The sequence below is a fragment of the Scylla paramamosain genome, chromosome 4 (genome assembly GCF_035594125.1).
Source record: "Scylla paramamosain isolate STU-SP2022 chromosome 4, ASM3559412v1, whole genome shotgun sequence".
Lineage (NCBI taxonomy): Eukaryota > Metazoa > Arthropoda > Malacostraca > Decapoda > Portunidae > Scylla > Scylla paramamosain.
Window position 1 is genome coordinate 21,943,190 of NC_087154.1, and position 19,561 is coordinate 21,962,750.

A 19,561-nucleotide genomic window follows, 5' to 3' on the forward strand; every position below is an offset into this window, starting at 1 on the left:
TCAGAAAGTGTGTGAATACCTTGACACCAGCTATGACACCAACAGCTCACTTAATCATCTTCCCCTTCTTGTGGGAAACATACGAAAGGTATGTATTGTTAATGTAATGTGCATTTTGGGAAAATGATAAATTGATGAACAGATATTTATAAAATGAGCTGCTAAACATGGCTCAAATACTTTAGTATCCTTACCATTTTTTTCATAATAGCTGAATACCTGCTTTATCATTTGCATGAAATTACCAAACTAATTAGTCATATCCTTCAAAACATCTTGGAATAACCTTTACACATAATTTTTATCTAATCTGAAAAATTCCTATGGAGTGCTCTTCAGTATGGTGTCACATTTTGTTTCCCTATTCTTTGTTGATTCATTATTCTCTTTCAGAGTGATGCATCTTCAGTTTCTTTAACTGACATTTTACTCTCTCCATTGGGATCATTCACTTGTCATTATCATCGTTTGGCCCTACATGATTGCATGTGTTGGCCGTGATCATTTGATTGTGGCTGACCACATTCTTCACAAGGTCTGCTACCTATTTCCAGCTTTTTTTTTTTAGGTCCATCTTCAAAAGCTTTGCTCCTGTCTCCAACTCTCACACTGTTACTCTCAAATGTCCTCTGCATTCCCAAATCTTATTAGTTTACTCCTTTTCAGTTTTCATTTACTCAACTCCCCTCAGTTTATCTGTGATACCAAGAGTTTGTTCAATGATGCTTTGCACATCTTTCTACTCATTCTTTCCTCATTCCTCTCTATTATATGGAGATAGTCCATCTTCATTGTTCAGTTCTTGCATGACATGCTTCACACAGGGTTTATATAAATGCTCCTTAGAAGTCTTAAGTGTCAGTACAAGCAATAATTTCCTGAATTTATGCCATCTTTTTCTAATTTTACTTCAACAAATCACAGGAAGAGGCAACAGGCACCTTCTGAAATAATAATTACTCCCAGTGATGTCTGAAGCACTGGATAAGGGGGTGCTGTGAACATATCAATAACCAAGCTGTGACCTCGCTGAACATTTCTCTTTGTGTCTTGCAACACAAGGGGGCAGTTACAGCCTGCCCTCTAAAGACATCTCTCTTCCTTCACACAAAACTACATGCATCTAATTATGCACATACCCTTTACTCAAAATTCAAAATTATCATCATGACTCCTCCACCAACCAGCTTTGGAGTCCCTGTTTGGGGAGGGGACCACAAATGTTCCCAGGTTGAACTGCTCTTCTGGTATAAACCCTAATTGTCTTGACAGCCCCCTCAGTGTTTTCTTCATTAACTTCTGCAACATTTGTAGCCTTAGATCTGTTGTGTCTCTGTGTTGCATGATCTTGTTGTGCCCCTGATCTCTAAGACTGGCTTTTGTGAGTTTAAGGGAACTTAATTAAGTTTTTGTAAATTTTACCTAATTTGTGTTATTTATGTATATTTACACTCCGACAATTATATACAACTTCTGACAGCAATGAAAACTATGAAAATGGATTTATCTCTCTTCATGGAAATTTTATCAAATATCTTGGAACACTTCACATTGCAGTTCCAATTCTGATCATATCAGCCAATTAACACTCAATGATAAAACACATACTACACAGACCCCGCAACTAATGTTCGATAAGGAAGCACATACTACACATCCAAATATATAACACTATCATTTTACTTTGACTGCATTACAACTGTCTGGATCTACTTACTGGTATTGTGACAGGCGGCTTGCCCATCTTGACCCCCTTTGATCTCACATCTCTGTCTAGCTTGTCTCCGTCTCCTGTCTATTCCCACTTTGTAATACACGTGATGTTAGAGTGATCTTTTGCCCCAACAAAGCTTCTATTGCTATAAGATTAATTTTTACAATACTTCAATCATACGGTTTATTTTCTCATAACTTACAATAAGGTTAATTTTTGAGTAACCATATTTATTTTTCCATATTTCCATCATACGGTTAATTTTCCTATATGTACTTTCAATAAGGTTAATTTTCAAGCAACTACATTTATCTTCCCATACTTCGATCATACAATTAATTTTTGTTTAACTTTCAATAAGGTTCATTCTCAAGTACTTTTGGTGATCGCATCTTCCTCTAATCAGGAACAAGGAGGTAGAGTTTCCTATGGTGTGCTGGCTGTCTGTCTGTCTTCCTCACGTCACTTACTGCTGGTGACCTCTGCTTCCCTTGTGTACTAATTTAGTGATAGCCACTTGGGTATCTTTTGTAATCTGCTGCTATTCTCCAGCTCTATTAGTCTAGTGATGATTCACCAAATCTTGTTGTTTTCCTTGGTGGTCATGTCTTGTCTCTTATCTATCAGGGTAGTGATAGCTTCTTGTAATCTTGGTATCTGCTTCGTGTTTATCATCTTCCCTCATTTATTCTTTCTACTTTCTTACTTCCTACATTTCTTCATTCTTTCTTCTTGTGTGTTTAATTTCTTCTTGGTTCTTGGGTTACAACAGATCTAATTTTCAGTCTGCAGAACACCACCTTTCCTTTACTAAACGTCATCTTCTTTTTCTTGCTGAAACACAGGTGTCTGAGGGAACTGATGGTAGCCCCTTCTTAGTTCCCTCCTACTTTTTCTATCCTCATTTTTTAGTCCGAAGCTGGATATTGCGTCTGTGTGTGCAATGACTTAACTTGCTCTCGTGCCCACACTCTTGAATCTTGTAAATTTTTTGCCATCTGGCTACGACTAAAGAGTCATTCAAACTATATTTATCTGTGCTGTATACCTCTCACCTAACTCCTCTGACTATAAGAAATTCTTTGACTACTTAAATTCCAAAGTGGAGCACATCCTGACTCTCTTCTCTTTTGCAGAGATCTCTATTCTTGGAGATTTCAGTGTTCACCACCAGCTTTGGCTTTCCTCTCCCTTCACTGACCATTCTGGTGAACTAGCCTTTAACTGCTATCCTTCACTACCTAGAGCAATTGGTGCAACACCTTACTTGTATTCCTAACTGTCCTGGAGATATGCTCAACACTCTTGACCTTTTCCTTACCTCTAATCTTTCTGCTTATGCTGTCACTCTATCTTCTCTGTTGGGCTCCTCTGATCACAATGTCATATCTGTATCTTGTCCTTTTTCTCAAATTCCTCCTTAAGATCCCACAAAGCAGGGGTGCCTCTGCTAATTGAGGGGACCTGAGGAGGTATTATGCTGATTTTCCATGGAATGACTACTGCTTCTGTGTCAGAGACCCATCTCTGTGCTGAGTGCATGACACTGTCTGGCATGGAGTGTACGTTCCTCACTCTCTCACGCCTTAAACCTTTCAAACCTTGGTTTAACACAGCCTGTTCTTGTGATATACATGATAGTGAGGTGGCACACAAAAGGTACTTGACTCTTCCATCACCTGAATCTCATGCACTTTATATTTCTGCTCATAACCATGCCAAGTCTGTTCTTCAACTAGCCAAAAACTCCTTCATTAATAGAGTGTCAAAATCTTTCAAGATCTAACTCCCCTTGTGACTTTTGGCACCTAGCCAAAAACACTTCCAATAACTTTACTTCTTAATTTTTCCTGCCTTTATTTCAACCTGATGGCACCATTTGCCATCTCATCTATCTCTAAAGCTGAACTCTTCCTCAAACTTTTTCTAAAAACTCCACCTTGGATGATTCAGGGCTTGTTCGTCCCTCTCCTCTGACTACTTCATGCTACTTGTTAAGATCCTTCGCAGTGATATTTTCTGTGCTCTCTCTGGCCTTAACCCTTGGAAAGCTTATGAACCTGATGGGGTCTCTCCTATCATTTTCTGAAACTGTGCTTCCATGCTTGCATCTTGTCTAGTCAGAGTCTTCCAACTCTGTTTATCAACATCTACATTTACTTCCTGCAGGAAGTTTGCCTACATTCAGCCTCTTCCTAAAAAAGGGAACTGCTCTTATCCCTCAAACTACCTTCCTTTCCTATTGCTTTAATTTCCTGCTTCTCTCAGGTTGTTGAATCTATCCTCAACAGGAAGATTCTTAAACATCTATCACCTCACAACCTTCCTTTTGATTGTCAGTATGGCTTCTGTCGAGGTCGCTCTACTGGTGATCTTCTGGCTTTCCTTACCGAGTCTTGGTCATCTTCTTTTAGGGATTTTGGTGAAACTTATACTGTTGCCTTAGACCAGGGGGTTCCCAACCTTTTTGTTCCTCTGTACCCCTTGGACATTTTTATAGGTTCATATGTACCCACAAATAAATTAATAAAAAAGATGGAATTGTAATATTTTGATTTTATTTTATCATGAAATTTGTATGTGTAGACTGCATAGGAATCTTAAAGGTGACAACATCAATAAACTAAACTCAAGTAATTTAAAAAATATCTTAATCCATCACATACATATCTTTCTTATAATTATCTGTAATGATCATTACATCCTGTGTCTGATCCTTTCAAGCCCAGTACAGATTGCAGCCACGTTTGGTTCCATAATAGTGAAAACCAAATGGTATTCACCCTACTCTTGATATAATTTAGATGAAGTTTTGCTTACTAAAATGAGTAAATTGGAAAAAAAAACACGACATTGTGCAATCTGACTGCAGATTACAACACCACAGCAGTGGTCATTCTCTGAGACCCTGTGTACCCCCTGAAAAGTGCAAATGTACCACTTGGGGGTACATCTATCCCAGGTTGGGAACCCCTGCCTTAGACATATCAAATACTTTTGATAGAGCCTGGTCACAAAGCTTTGATTTCCTGAGTACCCTCCTATGGCTTCTATCCTTCTCTCTGTAATTTCATCTCAAGTTTTCTTTCTGACCATTTTATTGCTGCTGTGGTAGATGGGCCACTATTCTTCTAATTCTGTTAACAGTGGTGTTCCTCAGGGTTCTATCCTGTCACCCACTCTTTTCCTATTCATCAATGATCTTCTAAACTAAACTTTTTGTCCTGTCCACTCTTACACTGATAATACCACCCTGCACTTTTCCATGTCTTTTCATAGATGTGCAACTCTTCAGGAAGTAAGGAGTTCATGCAGAGAAGCCACAGAATGCCTGATTTCTGGTCTCTCTAAAATTTCTGATTGGGGCAGAGCAAACTTAGTAATGTTCAGTGCCTGAAAAACTCAAATCCTCCATCTATCAGCTTGAGACAACCTTCCAGATAAATATCCCGTCTTCTTCAGTGACACTCAACTCCTCCTCTTTGCAGAACCTCCTTGGTCTGTTCTTTACTTATAATCTAAACTGGAAACTTCACATCTCATTTTTTGTTAAAACAGCTTCTGTGAAGTTAGGCATTCTGAGTTGTCTTTGCCAGTTTTTCTCACCCCTTCAGCTACTAACTTTGTACAGGAGCCTTATCTGTCCATGTTTGGAGTATGCTTCACATGTATTGGGGAGGGGGGGGGATTCCTTTCATACTACTATTTTAAACTAGTTGGAATCAAAAGCTTTTCATCTTATTAACTCCTTTCCTCTAACTGACTGTCTTCAGCCTCTTTCTCATTGCTACAATGTTGCATATCTTGTTATCTACTTTTATTTTCACACTAACTGCTCTTCTGATCTTGCTAATGGCATGCCTTCCTTCTCTGATCTTGCTGCACAAGTCTCTCATCCCTTTTTTTATCTACCTCTCTAATGCAAGAGTTAACCAGTATTCTCAGTCACTCATCACTTTCTCTGGTAAACTATGGGACACCCTGCATCTGTATTTCCTCCTTCCTGTGAGTTGAACTCTTTCAAGAGGGATGTTTCAGGACATTTATCCCTTATTATCATAAAAGGGATTAACTATGGACTTGAAAGCAATTATCATATGTATGCTACAGCACTACACATGATGGTGCATACAGGGAGCATAACATTATCTGACAATATAACTTTCTGTAATATTTACTGTGTGGGATTCTCATTTACCAAATCAGCTTAATGATGATGTGGAGTGGTTCTAAGATACTTCTTTTATCTCATTTCCTCATATTTCATATCTGCCACTTCAATATTATAATTTCACAATTACACATAGCTATACCAGCATGTTTAGTAACTTACGGTATGTTTCTCATATATTTATCTTCATATATTTGCACACATATACACAAAACATTAATCATATTCTTATTTTTCACGAAATTTTTCTTAGCTATCTTTTAACAACTTGAGTAAGCACATCTGTAAAGATTAATCCAAATGAATATATATTCTTATTTATTTTCCCACACGATGTTTTTAGTGGGCCCACTAATATTCTTGTGAATAACTAACATTTCCATACCGGGCACTGTTGAAACAAAGTTTCTAGGGCGTCCCCCATCTTTTTAAATCAACGAATCCCCATACAGGAATTTACGCAACATCTCTTAAACCTTATAATTTTTGGCCAGAAAAACAACTTGACACTTAGTTAAAGTAACTTATACACAACTATGCCTGTAGGTTGGCTCAAAGTGCACAAGTTAGCTAAGTGCAAGACTTAGTAAACATAAGGATTAATTACATCAGTAAACATAAGGATTAATTACATCAGACATGTCTGTTTATCAAACTATATAACTCACAGTCATTTACTTCACCTCACTGCCCTCTATCACCTATATTGTTAATTTGTGCTTACTTAATTTCAACTTTAATCACCATAATACTCATCATACATATAATTTCCACTATATATATTTTTTTATGCTTGCTGAACCTTTAAATGTCATAATAATTCATCATGTCTTCAGTAACTCACATTATATACCTTCATCTCATAATTTCCTCAATTTCAATAACCATGCATAATTTCATTTTAATAACCAATTTAAGAAGCCAAGATTCTTATCTTTTCATTCATCAATTTTCTATATTTTCTGTAATACATATTTTCCTATGGGATACCTCATATCTATTTTCCCTCAAAACTCAAATTATCAATATTTTTTTATTATAAATCTTACTAGTCTTCTACATTATAATACACCATTATACATTCTTTGCCTGGGATTTAATTCATGTCAGCATCAGCCAGCAATATTAATTTTCACCTGATAATTTTCTGCTGCGATAACTGGTCTTAGATATAATCAGCAGCCACTACAAAAATTTTAAGCTGGGTACTTACACACAGGCTCTCCTCATTTGAAATTATCATCAGTAACAAGAAGGCAATAACCTTCTCAATAGTGCACCATTCTAATTAAGCCTTATTTCAACTTTCTACCTAACATGTAAGATCTTCAATTGTTCACAAGAGCCATATTTTATAAAACATCATCACATTAACATCTTTTATTCATTATTCTCATTTATTCATTGTCTCAGAATTGGTGTTCTTGCTATATATAAACAGACCATCAAGCTGTTCTCCCATCACTAATCCTTATTTGGGTATCAACACACAATTATTACACAATTTACCAATTTGAGTAGCTGAACAAGTTACAATTTCACATACCAATTGTTAACATTATATCCTTGGCAATGATATTAAATTTTACTCTCATTATTGTAATTCTAAATGCACTATTTCTAATGTCTGAATGCACATAACTTCATTGGTTACCTGTCATATATGAGTATTAGATTCAATAACAACAATACTGATATTCTTTAATACTAACCCAAGTTTTTTTTTATTTTTATCAGCTCATTATGTTGAAAGCCCATTTCTTAAAAGTGTCATTATAATGTAAATTGCATCAACATATTTATCAGTATTCGTTATACTATACAAAATAAATTATCAACAATATTTCACTTCCAACTCAATGAACTTGTTATTATTAAGATCCATGACATTATATTCACAGTTTATATCCACTACATTTCTTGCATCTCTTCCATCTATTCATAACTTCTGTATGCTCTATATTTGTTTAATCTTGTTTAATCATGATCGTGCTCTTCTTGATTCCTATGGTTACCTTTATTAGAATAGTTATTTCTGTTAATTAATCCTTTTCCTTTAGCACAGTTATCTCTTTACCAATAATTACTGCTTATTCAGGTTCCTTTTCACATAGCTGACTTAATTTTCCCTTTCATGTGGCTGACAATTAATTTTTTTTCTGACAAATAAGGTTCCTCAGATCTAACAAAATTCTATCCTTATCTTTCCTATCCTGTCATCTATACAAGAGTACCAACTCATTATAAGAAGACTCAGTGTTCCCTGCTGTGGCTCAGTCTCTCTCTTTTGGTGATCATTTACATAGTAAGATCATATTACTTCCTTCCCTCTCTAACTTCTTCCTCAGACCCATGACTATGCGAGTTATATGCTACTTTTCTATTCTATCTCACATTTTTTTACATAAATTAATTACCATAAGTTATAAGTATTTTCCAATAATTTTCCTCCCTATCTCAATCATGATGGCAACACCTCACTAATACCAATATGACTTCATAAGACTTTCCTTAGATAACTTGACTCAACTACTTTGCCTCAAATCAACATAAAACATAATGTTATCACTCTAAATAGTTTTTGCACAGCTAGTCAGAACAACAGTATTCCTGATCCATAACACGTAACTATCAATAATTCTTCTCTTTATAATCACCTATTTAGTGATGATCATTGAACCTCTCATTATTTAATATACAATTATCCAATGATTTAACATTTTCTCATCAATCACTCATAAATTTTAGTAGGAATATGCCTTATTAATTGCTAAACCTTAAAAAACTCCTACCATGTTATACATTCCTATATTCTCGGTGTATTTCCATCTTCTCTATTTATGTTTGACATTCCTTGGATGAAAGAAGTGATTTGGTAATCACATAACTCCTTATTTTCACTGCTCCACTCTCAAAATATTTCAAGAAATTTTCAATCAGAGCAGGAACTCAAGATTATGCACGATACGAAAAATTAAATAAAGTCTACATCATTGTGAAAACAACACCTGCATGCAACCCAGATTCAGATCGAATAAACATAATGAGTGTATTCTATATTAATCTAGACACTTTAAAAATTGAGACACTAACTGCTCAATGAATACTTAAACAAGTGACCGTTTCCATCTTCATATCACTATTATTTAATCTTACAGCAATCCTGTAAATTCTTGCAACATTGCAACATTTATCCCACTGCTGCCACCAATGTTGTGGTCCGAGATGTTGTAAGGAATTTGGTATATAAAAGGCTACTGGAAAACTCACAAACATTTTCATATTTTAATTAATAAGTACTAATTATTTACATTTCTTACAATTCAAAATTTCTCCCTCGCATTCATCTTCAATTCATTCAAAGTTATTAGGTGTCACTTTATATCTCCAGCTTATTCATTGGTCAATGCAATTATAGTGCAAAAGACAACATCAAATGCAGAAACACAACAAACATTTAATTGGCACCATTAATGTTCAGTTAGAAAAACACACATTATATCAGCATCACATCAATTACTATAAACATTCCATAACTGAGTAAATCTTTGTACACCATACAAACTATCATACCAAACATAAAACGTCAATTAAACATCCTACTCCTCCTTTAATAAGATAATTGATTTATAGACTGCATTATGCTTTCAAGCTCCACTTACTTTAAGTTATTCTGTCCTTCTCGACTCCTCTCTAGTCAGGCCCTCTCTGCTTCTGTGTCTGCTACTCTCTGCTACTGAATTATTCCATTGTTACATGCTCTAATATACAATCGTTTGGGACTGGCTATTTCCCTCAGAAATTTACCTTTATTTTCATAACATTTTTACATAACTACCATTCACATTGCTCATTTGTGCATGTTATCTGCCCACAGGCATGGTACTTGATACAGATGCCTATCAGAGGGTAGTTTGGAGGCGGAGCATAAGTGGGTGTGAGTTTTTTTTTTCTATAGGGGTGACCTCCTCCTGGTGCCTCTTGCCTCCTGGCTGAGTCCTCACGCCTCCTGGCCTCACGCCTCCTGACCTACTTTCCTTTTCAAATCCTTTCTCTGTCTTGTCCCTACTATCATTACCATTAATCTCTCTTTGACCCAGGCTGCCTTCCCAGGTTTTTATGGCTGTCCTCCTGTTGTGAACTGCATGGGTCTTGTGTCCATGTTTGTGTTTTCTCAGCTCCCTCGATATCAAGTGCTAATTACTTTCCCTTTCCTGGGTAGTATGACTGCTTGTTATTCTCCCTACTTCATTCATCTTCTCCATTTCTCCCTACTTCATTCATCTTCTCCATTTCTTTCTTCTTACTTATTCTATCTTCTCTTATTCCTTATTGTCTTCTTTTCTTCTTCTTTCTTGATAATATATATACTGTGGTGTGGGGTCACAGAAGTCATCAGGAGAGTTACTTTTTAGAGTGATCTAGTGAGGGAAGCCTTACAAAGGGATACAGAGAGTAGTAACTCACTTACTGCTAAAATGAAGGTGATCATAACAGACATCTTGCTGCTGAGAAAAGCTACAGAAAAAATGCAGTTGTGCAGTAATGATGGTGTTAGGTTCATCGAGAGAGCCACAGGTAGCTTGGGATAACTCCTTAGCACTGAAAACTGTTTGTTTACATCGGTGCTTTTTAATGGGATCATTTACCTTATTTCAAAGATTGAATTACTGTCTTACACTCTGCTTCTCCTCCAAATATGTGAAAATGAAGTAGATATTTATAGAAACTATAAGTTAGTAATAAATGGTAGCTTTTGCTATGTCTTTTAATATTCAAAATCAAGTAACTTTGTTCTAAAACTGAATTATGGTATCACAACCAAAGCAGTAATGAGTTCAAAATTTTTTTTGAAAACTGATTTGTTTGAAAAAGGGCGGCGTTCAGTATCCAAGGTTCCACTGTATTTGCAACTTTACCAGTTTGTTTATATCAAATTTTACTGCTGAGAGTTCTTAAAGCCTCTGAGTCATTGGAAAGGGATTTATTTTAGCCAATAGTGGGTATCTTCTTATCATACACATGCTATATCTTTGTCACAACATCCTGACACAGTACAGCATAGATATGGTCAGTTTTAGCACTGAAATTCAGATTTCTTACTATGGATGTTGTGGATGAAGTGGTGGTAGAGGGTGATGAGGTGGCTTTAAGTGTTGAAGTGATGCATGGAAGAATCCTTGTTATGATTGTCATAAAGGTGAGGAAGAGGAGTGGAGCATCATGGCATGAATATATGGAGGGGTTTTTTCTTCAGCTCTCAGATGTTGTTTCTTGATTTTTAAACACTATTCTCTTTTTTTTGTCACCCTTTATGAAAACAATGAAGGAAAACACAAGGGGAATGTAATAAACAGGGTATCAAAAGTTAGAATCAGTATAAAATAAAGCAGCTCAAAGACATCCTCTCTCTGAAGTTTGGTGGGTGATTGACTCACATTTCCCACTCACTGATACTGTCTCTTGCACAGCCTGGTGAGATGAGATTTCAGTGAAAATTTGCCTTTGTTCTGTGCAAAATAGGTCCCAACTTGTCATGCCCTCTCCACTAGGATAGGACCTTTAAAACCCTTTAAACCCACACCAGACATTTAAATCATTCACTTCAGGGAAAATATTGTTCTGGTATTATTTCTAGATAATGTAGGAACATTTTAAGCCCAGTTTTGTAAAATGCTGTATTTTAACCCATAAGGTGTTGTGTACTCCCTTAAGAGAGTGAAAACTCTGTTTGCATATGACACTGCACTAATGCATAATTCACAGGAAGAATTGAGACAGGGTAAAGAGGTTTTGAATGATGTATGCAGGAAATTAATAGTAATGAAGTTTATGAGGGGAGTACCCATTATAATTATTTTTGATTAGTTACCTGAGAAAATAAACTGTTGTTTCAAGTATTTATTTACATGTTGCTGTAAATGAATTGATCCCAACCTAAAATGTAACTGTATGAAACAAGAAATGTGCGAGGAGGAAAGAACAGTGTGAAGTTTTAGATTATTATTTGTAATTAATGAATAAAGGATTCTTGTTTGAGGGTATAGTGTGTGGAACTGAAATATTGAATAATAATAGCAGGAGAGAAGAAGTGATTGAATGGAATGAAATGTCAAAGGAATGCATGGAGTAGCATGTATTGATAGATTGAGAAGCAAGTGTGGAGAACTTGTGTTTAAGAGCATTAACAAATTGAATAGACTGAGTATCCTATGGCTTAAGTATTTGAAGAGGATGGATGAAAAGTATTTGCTGAAGAGAATAATTGAATTGGATGCAAGACTAAGAGAAAAACTATGAACGAATGAATGGATGGAGGAAATATTATGTACAAGACAGATATTTGCAGAGCAAGGAAGAATGATTGCATAATATGATAGGATTAAATGGAGAGCAGTTTTGAATGCCTAAATTTAAAGCAGTCTGAGAACCTTATTGTCAGATCAAAGGATTCTAATATAGAGAGATCTTTGTGCAAGGGTGTTTTGTGAGAATCTCTTCTCTCCCAGAAAAGACTTAGAGACAAAAGATGGATTTTCATTTAACAGGGACAAAGATGAGTTTTTGAGTAATACTTGAGAATACAAATATAGAGAGAGAGAATGACTGATGTATTATTGTTTTACACTATAGTGAAGTATCAGCACAGTTTTAAATACAAGTTTAACTTTTCAGCATGAAGCATTTGACTCAAATCCTAGAAAGTTTTAGTGAAGACACACTGCCAAGCAACAGGATGATAATAGTCACCATGTTCTCAAGTCCTGGATGTTCAAAAATGGTGGTTGACTTAAAACAGTTCCATGAGCTACTGTTTTACTACCAACTGATCACCGTTCCATGGAAAGAGGAGGTATAATAGCTTGACCATTTAAGGATTCTTTTTCCATTTTACCATGTTAGGTGATTGTATTATGCAAAGGATTCATATAGGTTCATAAAAATTTTAGTATTTTAAGTCTCAATTACCTAGATTAAATTCATTAAACTATATTTTTCTTATTTTTCCATTTGTACTATTTTTACCTTGCTACTTTTATTTGTGCCATTATTACCTAAATTGATAGTTGCCTCTCAGGATTTGTGAAATTTGACTATTGTTTTAATGATGAGAACAAAGTAAACTGTTGTAATAACCACTGGAAATAACAATTTGTGAGTATGCAGCAGTAACTTATTAGTGCTAAGTTTCCAGATTTTACATTAAGATTAACAAATTATAGCCATCAAAGTAGCCAAACATACCTGTTCAGTGAATTCAAGTGGTCTAGCATCATATCACCTGTGCTTTTATAATAAACCTTGGCAAATCAATAAAAAGTAGTATCAAAGTTTGTAAACTCATGGGTGATAGAATTTGAAACTGCTTTCATTAGGAAGTGTAATGCCCTAATGGCTTACCTGAAGATCATATCATAATGATGTGAGTTTATCAGAGATTTATGTACTGATGGCTTCAGACTTGATGAACCACCTTTCCTACCTATATTTCAGACAAGCATCATCAGTTACCATCCTTTTTTCATGGCGGCTGTCATTGGTAGAGCTGCGTCTGACAAGAATCTTAGGCCAGCTTTCTTCCCGTCCCTCTCCACATCCCACTTCCTGTCATCTTACCCACCACCATACTTCTCATATCTCTCTCTCTCTCTCTCTTAGGCATTTAAATTTAAGTATTTCATAGAATTAAAAAAATATAACTTCAACACCTACAGATATCTGATGACAGTCCAATTACTAAGAGAAAGGTGGATATAATGTAATTTGTCACAAACTCAGAATACAAAAGGCAGGACATCATCTTGTAGCCTCTCTCTCTCTCTCTCTCTCTCTCTCTCTCTCTCTCTCTCTCTCTCTCTCTCTCTCTCTCTCTCTCTCTCTCTCTCTCTCTCTCTCTCTCTCTCTCCCCAGAAGCTAATCCAAGGACATGACTTTTCAATTCATCACCATCCACCTGCACCATGCATGATATGTTTGTGTTATATTGTATGAATTGTCCTGGTCAGACTGCCTTTATGGTATTTGGTTTACTTTGGTGGATGTGTGTGTGTGTGTGTGTGTGTGTGTGTGTGTGTGTGTGTGTGTGTGTCCCGCGAGTTAAGGTACATATTTCAGGATTTGATAGTTCAAATAATTCTAAGTCGAAAATACTCTATACACATATGCTGTGTTTTGCTTTATTTTTGTGAGAAATGAACGTCTAAGTTATGAGTTGTGGGAACTGCTGACCTTGGTGGACCTCCGCATCCTTCCTTCCTTCCCTTCTCGGCTTGCTACTTACTCCAGTGGTACCTTGTAGCATTAAGTGATCCTTTTTTGTGTGTGATCTACGCAATCAAAGCCTTACAGGAAACAGCAAATGACATTGAATATTTGTATGTGTCAATGAAGAAAACATACAGGTAATACAGCAGTACATTGGTTGTTAAGTGCTACTTTTTAAACATACGTAGCAACTCACCAGCTTTATTGTGACTGCCTGGTGTTCCTGCCACTCCTGTAAATGTTCCTTTAGATTATATGATATTCTTTCTAATAGATGTCAAATTGTGCTATGTTTTATGAATTTTGCCTCTTTATGTATTTGTGTTTGTATTCTTGTACTGATGGTAGGGCTTCATTTTGTCATCTGGGCGATACCAGCTTAAGGTGCTCCAGTACATTCAAATGATGCAGAAGTACCAGAGAAACATCTTTCTCACAGAGATGCTGATACATTCTGTAGAACACTGCTATCTGGGTGTTTTCTGTTTGGGTACCTGTGTATGTATTCTGTTGCTGCAGCCCAGGCATTCCATCACAGAATGAATATCGTGTCATGAATATCATCACATGAATATCATGTCTGAATACTCATTGATACTGAGTGTGAAAGCCATCTTCACTGTAGCAAAAAAGACGCACTTTCCCACTCAGCTGATTGACGAGACCTGTCACTATTAGATGTCAAGACATCAACTGAGTATTGAAGGGGTGACAGACAGTTGCAGTGAGTTGCTCTGTATGTTTAAAAATTAGCACTTAACAACCACTGTATTGGTGTGTTACCTGTACATTTTCTTCACTGATATACAAAAATTAAATCTGTCATGTGCTATTTCCTGTAAGGCTTTGACTGTGTAGATTGTATAAGAAAAAAAATATCACTAAATGCCACTGGAGTATGTAGAATTACTTGAACTATCAAATCGCAAAGTATGTACCTTAAATCGTGGGACACCACATATATATATATATACAGTCGTACCTCGGTACTCGACCGCCTCTATACTCGACCAAATCGGTGCTCGACCAAAAAATTCGAGTAGAAAATGCATCGGACCTCGAACAGATTTTCGGTACTCGACTAGCCGAGTCGACCCGAACGCGCTCCTCGGCCCTTCTCGGCCAGCGGGTAAGCGTCAGTTCGACTCAGACCGCCAGCGGAGTAAGACATACGCAGTTTGTTCGAGTATTTCTTTCCCAGACTTTCCATTATTTCTTATGGGAAAATTGGTTTCGGTGTTCGAACAAATCGGTGCTCGACCACCACCTCAGAACGGATTATGGTCGAGTACCGAGGTACGTCTGTATATATATATATATATATATATATATATATATATATATATATATATATATATATATATATATATATATATATATATATATATATTAAGGGTACATACAGCCAGGGGATTTTCTCTAAGGGATATTTTGTTGAATGTGATAGCTAATTCAGTGTTGGTCTTCTTTCTTAAGGTATTTTCCAAACACTTCACTAAGAGTTTTTATGACTGCTAAAGCTAGTCATTTTTTGCTAGATTGTGATTTCGAGTCCTAGAGCCTTCCTCAATAGCTGTTGTTCCTCTCATTTTGGTGAAAGTGGAGGTTTGGGGTTGTGGCTGTTCTTATACCACTAGCTGGGCTGCTTGGGCGTGGGTTCTGACTCGTGATTGGTTGGGAGGTGGCTGAGTTGATCATGTTTTTGATTGGTGGTTGGTGACATAAGCTTGTGGATGTTGCAGTGTTCTCAAGGCTTCTGCTAGGCTTGTTGAGTGGAAACTTGGGAGGGCTTTAAGATCTTGGGCTCGCAAATTTAGCGTGGGATTATTCTCTTATGTACAATGCTTCTAGGATGGGGAGGTGTCTTTCATCACTGCATGTTGTGAGGATGTGAGTTTTTTCTTTTAGGATTTTTCTTGTGATCTTGATACCGTGTTTTTCTACGAGGTGGTTTTTGGGGATTCAGATGCTAGGTGGAAAGATTGTCGGCAGGAGAGCTTCATCGTTGTCATGCCTATATAGGTTGAGGGAAGGACTTTGCAGTTTCCTCGATTGCTACGGCAATGTTTAAAACCCAAATACCTGGCAACAAGCTATGACCTATAATCTCACAAATCCCTGCACAGCCTACAAAGAAGACGAAGGGGTCATGAGGCAGATAATCAAGTGCAATATCAGGCCCACAGACCAAGAAAAAATGCTGAAGCTCATTATCTACTACACCACTAAGAAGACCAGCACCTTATTACTGAAGAACAACCCCACTCAAGACAAAGAGCCTCTTCAAGTGTCACATGCCATACCGTATATACCAGACTATAAGGCGAGATTTTTCGCCAAATTTAAGGCTTCTAAATCTAAGGATCGTCTTATACGCTGAGAATAAAACACAAACCTATAACTCTGTGATTAATATTCAGCGCCACTGTACCTTGGAATTCGTTCCACAGCCACACGTGTATGCATTATATATATATATATATATATATATATATATATATATATATATATATATATATATATATATATATATATATATATATATATATATATATATATATATATATATAGACACACACACACACACACACACACACACACACACACACACACACACACACACACACACACACACACACACACACACACACACACGGGCTCACCCTAACTCTATGGGTGTCAAATGTTTACTGACAACGTCACGGGCAGGCCAGCAGGCGCCCGGCCCGCCAAATTACAACAATCAGTTGCCTATTCACAGAAATCATGACGCCAATAATATAGTATCTCAAGATATATTTGATATGCTTGCTGTATCAGATGAAGGTGATTTTGAAGGTTTTTAAATAAATATGTATGTTTCTAGTGTTTGAGGCAATTGTTGGAACAAGGTATTAGTCGTCTCAGCATGGCAGTGCTGGTGTTTCTTTACGTTTTAAAAGTTCAGAGTATTGTTTAGTAAAAGTAATATATGTACAATATGTAGTTTTTTAATTCCTTTAACTTCTTACATCTTGAGCTACTAATGCTGGGGCAGCAGTAAACCAGTGTATGAAGCAATCCATTATCCTTTGGTCAACCATGTAAGCAAAAGCACCCTACATCATTTAAGGTGGGTGGGGTCGTCTAATATAGTGATAGTAACTCAAAATCAAATTTTTTCCCTTGGAAATTGGGGGTTGTCTTATATAACCAGTCACCTTAAAGTCTGTTATATACAATATATAGGTTCTCTTGCAATCAAGGAAACTGCAAAGTCCTTCCCTCAACCTATATACGCATAACAACAATGAAGTTCTCCCGCTGACTATCTTTCCACCGTGCATCTGGATCCCCAAAAACCACCTCAGAAAAACATGGTATCAAGATCACAAGAAAAATCCTAGAAGAAAAACTTTCATCCTCACAACCTGCAGTGATGAAAGACACGCCTCCCAATCCTAGAAGCACTTTACATAAAAGAGAATAATCCTGCACTAAATTTACAAGCCCAAGATCTTAAAGCCCCCCGAAGTTTCCACTCAACAAACCAACCAGAAGCCTCGAGGACAACACAACATCCACCAACTGATGTCACCAACAACCAATCAGAATGGGATCGACTCATCTGCTTCCCAACCAATCAGGAGTAAAAACCCATGCCCAAGCAGCTCAGCTAGTGGTATAAGTACAGCCACAACCCCAACCTCCACTATTATTTCCACCAAAGTGAGAGGAACAACAGCTACTGAGAAAGGGTCTAGGACCTGAAATCGTGATCTAGCGAAAAATGACTAGCTTCAGCCAAGTCATAAAATCTCTTCGTGAAGAGAATAAAACAAACACATGGTGTTTGGAAAATACCTTAAGAAAGAAGACCAAAGCTGAATTAGCTATCACATTCAACAAAATATGCCTTAGAGAAAATTTCCTGCCTGTGTATACCCTCAATATTCCCAGTCACGAGGCATTTAACAAAAACAGAAGACACCAGAAGCTGAAAAATATAGACAGAATCAACCACATAAAGCAAAGGATACGAGAACTACAAGTTAAAATCCAAGACCTCCAGGAAACATACCAAGAGAAAAAAGAAGAATCGTTAAGGACAGACATTGATGCCACTTTAAAGAATATAGATACCCAATTAAAAAAAAGATTATAGATCAACAGAAATTCCATCATCAGAGCTAACCAAAAGAAACTGGTTAAGCTAAATGGTGGTAATGTCAAATATCTACGCCCTATAAAAGGCTACATCAACTTGACTGAAAAACAACTTACTCCTGATCAAGAAGAACTCTTCAACATGGGCCTCAGTTGTCACATCATGACAAAACCCAGAAAATTCCATAAAAGGTTTGAATGTGAAATCCTCCTAGAAGAAGTGTATAAACTTGTATGCCAAGGAGAAGTCAGCATCACACCTACCCTCAAGCAAGAAATTATCACTGAATCTGCTAAATCAAGAGGATGCCACAACAGCAGCATAATAGAAAGAAGACATTGAGGAAAGAAGACCTATTGAGGCAGTGAAGCAACTCAGATTGGACCCTAACATCACCATTAGAAAACCTGACAAGACAGCCAGCTGTGTCATTATCAACAACGAGGAATACCTCGACAAGATTGATACTGTATATGCTGGACTATAAGACGAGATTTTTTGCCAAATTTAAGGCTTCTAAATCTAAGGGTCGTCTTATACACTGAGAATAAAACACAAACATAACTCCGTGATGAATATTCAGCTTCACTGTACCTTGGAATTCATTTTGCAGCCACACACGTGTATGCATAATACACACACAAACACACACACACAGGCGTGCAGGCTCACTCTAACTCTATGGGTGTCAAATGTTTACTGACAATGTCACAGGAAGGCTGGCAGGCACCCGGCCCGCCAAATTACATCAGTTGCCTATACACAAATCATGACGCTGATAATATAATATCTCAAGGTATATTTGACATGCTTGCTGTATCAGATGAAGATGATTTTGAAAGTTTTTAATTAGATATGTATGTTTTGAATGTTTGAGGTAGTTGTTGGAACAAGGTATTAATTGTGTCGGCATGGTGGTGCTGGTGTTTCTTTACGTTTTAAAAGTTCAGAGTATTGTTTAGTAAAAGTAATATACTTACAATATATAGTTTTTTTAATTCCTATAACTTACATCTTGAGCTGCTAGTGTTGGGGCAGCAGTAAACCAGTGTATGACACAATCCATTATCCTTTGGCCATGTAAGCAAAAGCACCCTACACCATTTAAGGTGGGGGGAGTCTAATATAGCAATAATAGCTCAAAACCAAATTTTTTCCCTCAGAAATTGGGAGTCGTCTTATATAACCACTTGCCTTAAAGTCTGGTATATACGGTACCATCCTTAGTGACACAACTAAATTCAAGAAGATCACGAAGAACCCT

At 36.7% G+C, this 19,561-nt stretch overlaps 1 protein-coding gene across 3 annotated transcripts in view; it reads left to right on the top strand.

The window, feature by feature from the left end:
• The window catches only part of LOC135099858 (uncharacterized), a 51,402-nt gene that overhangs the window by 19,023 nt on the left and 12,818 nt on the right, over positions 1 to 19,561 (top strand). For 2 of the 3 annotated variants that reach the window (XM_064002470.1, XM_064002471.1), the window contains exons 4-5: positions 5 to 88; positions 12,561 to 12,738. In XM_064002470.1, coding sequence (XP_063858540.1) covers positions 5 to 88; positions 12,561 to 12,738 — 262 coding nt within the window. The remainder of the gene's footprint in view (positions 1 to 4; positions 89 to 12,560; positions 12,739 to 19,561) is intronic. The other variant, XR_010268402.1, reaches the window with a different exon arrangement.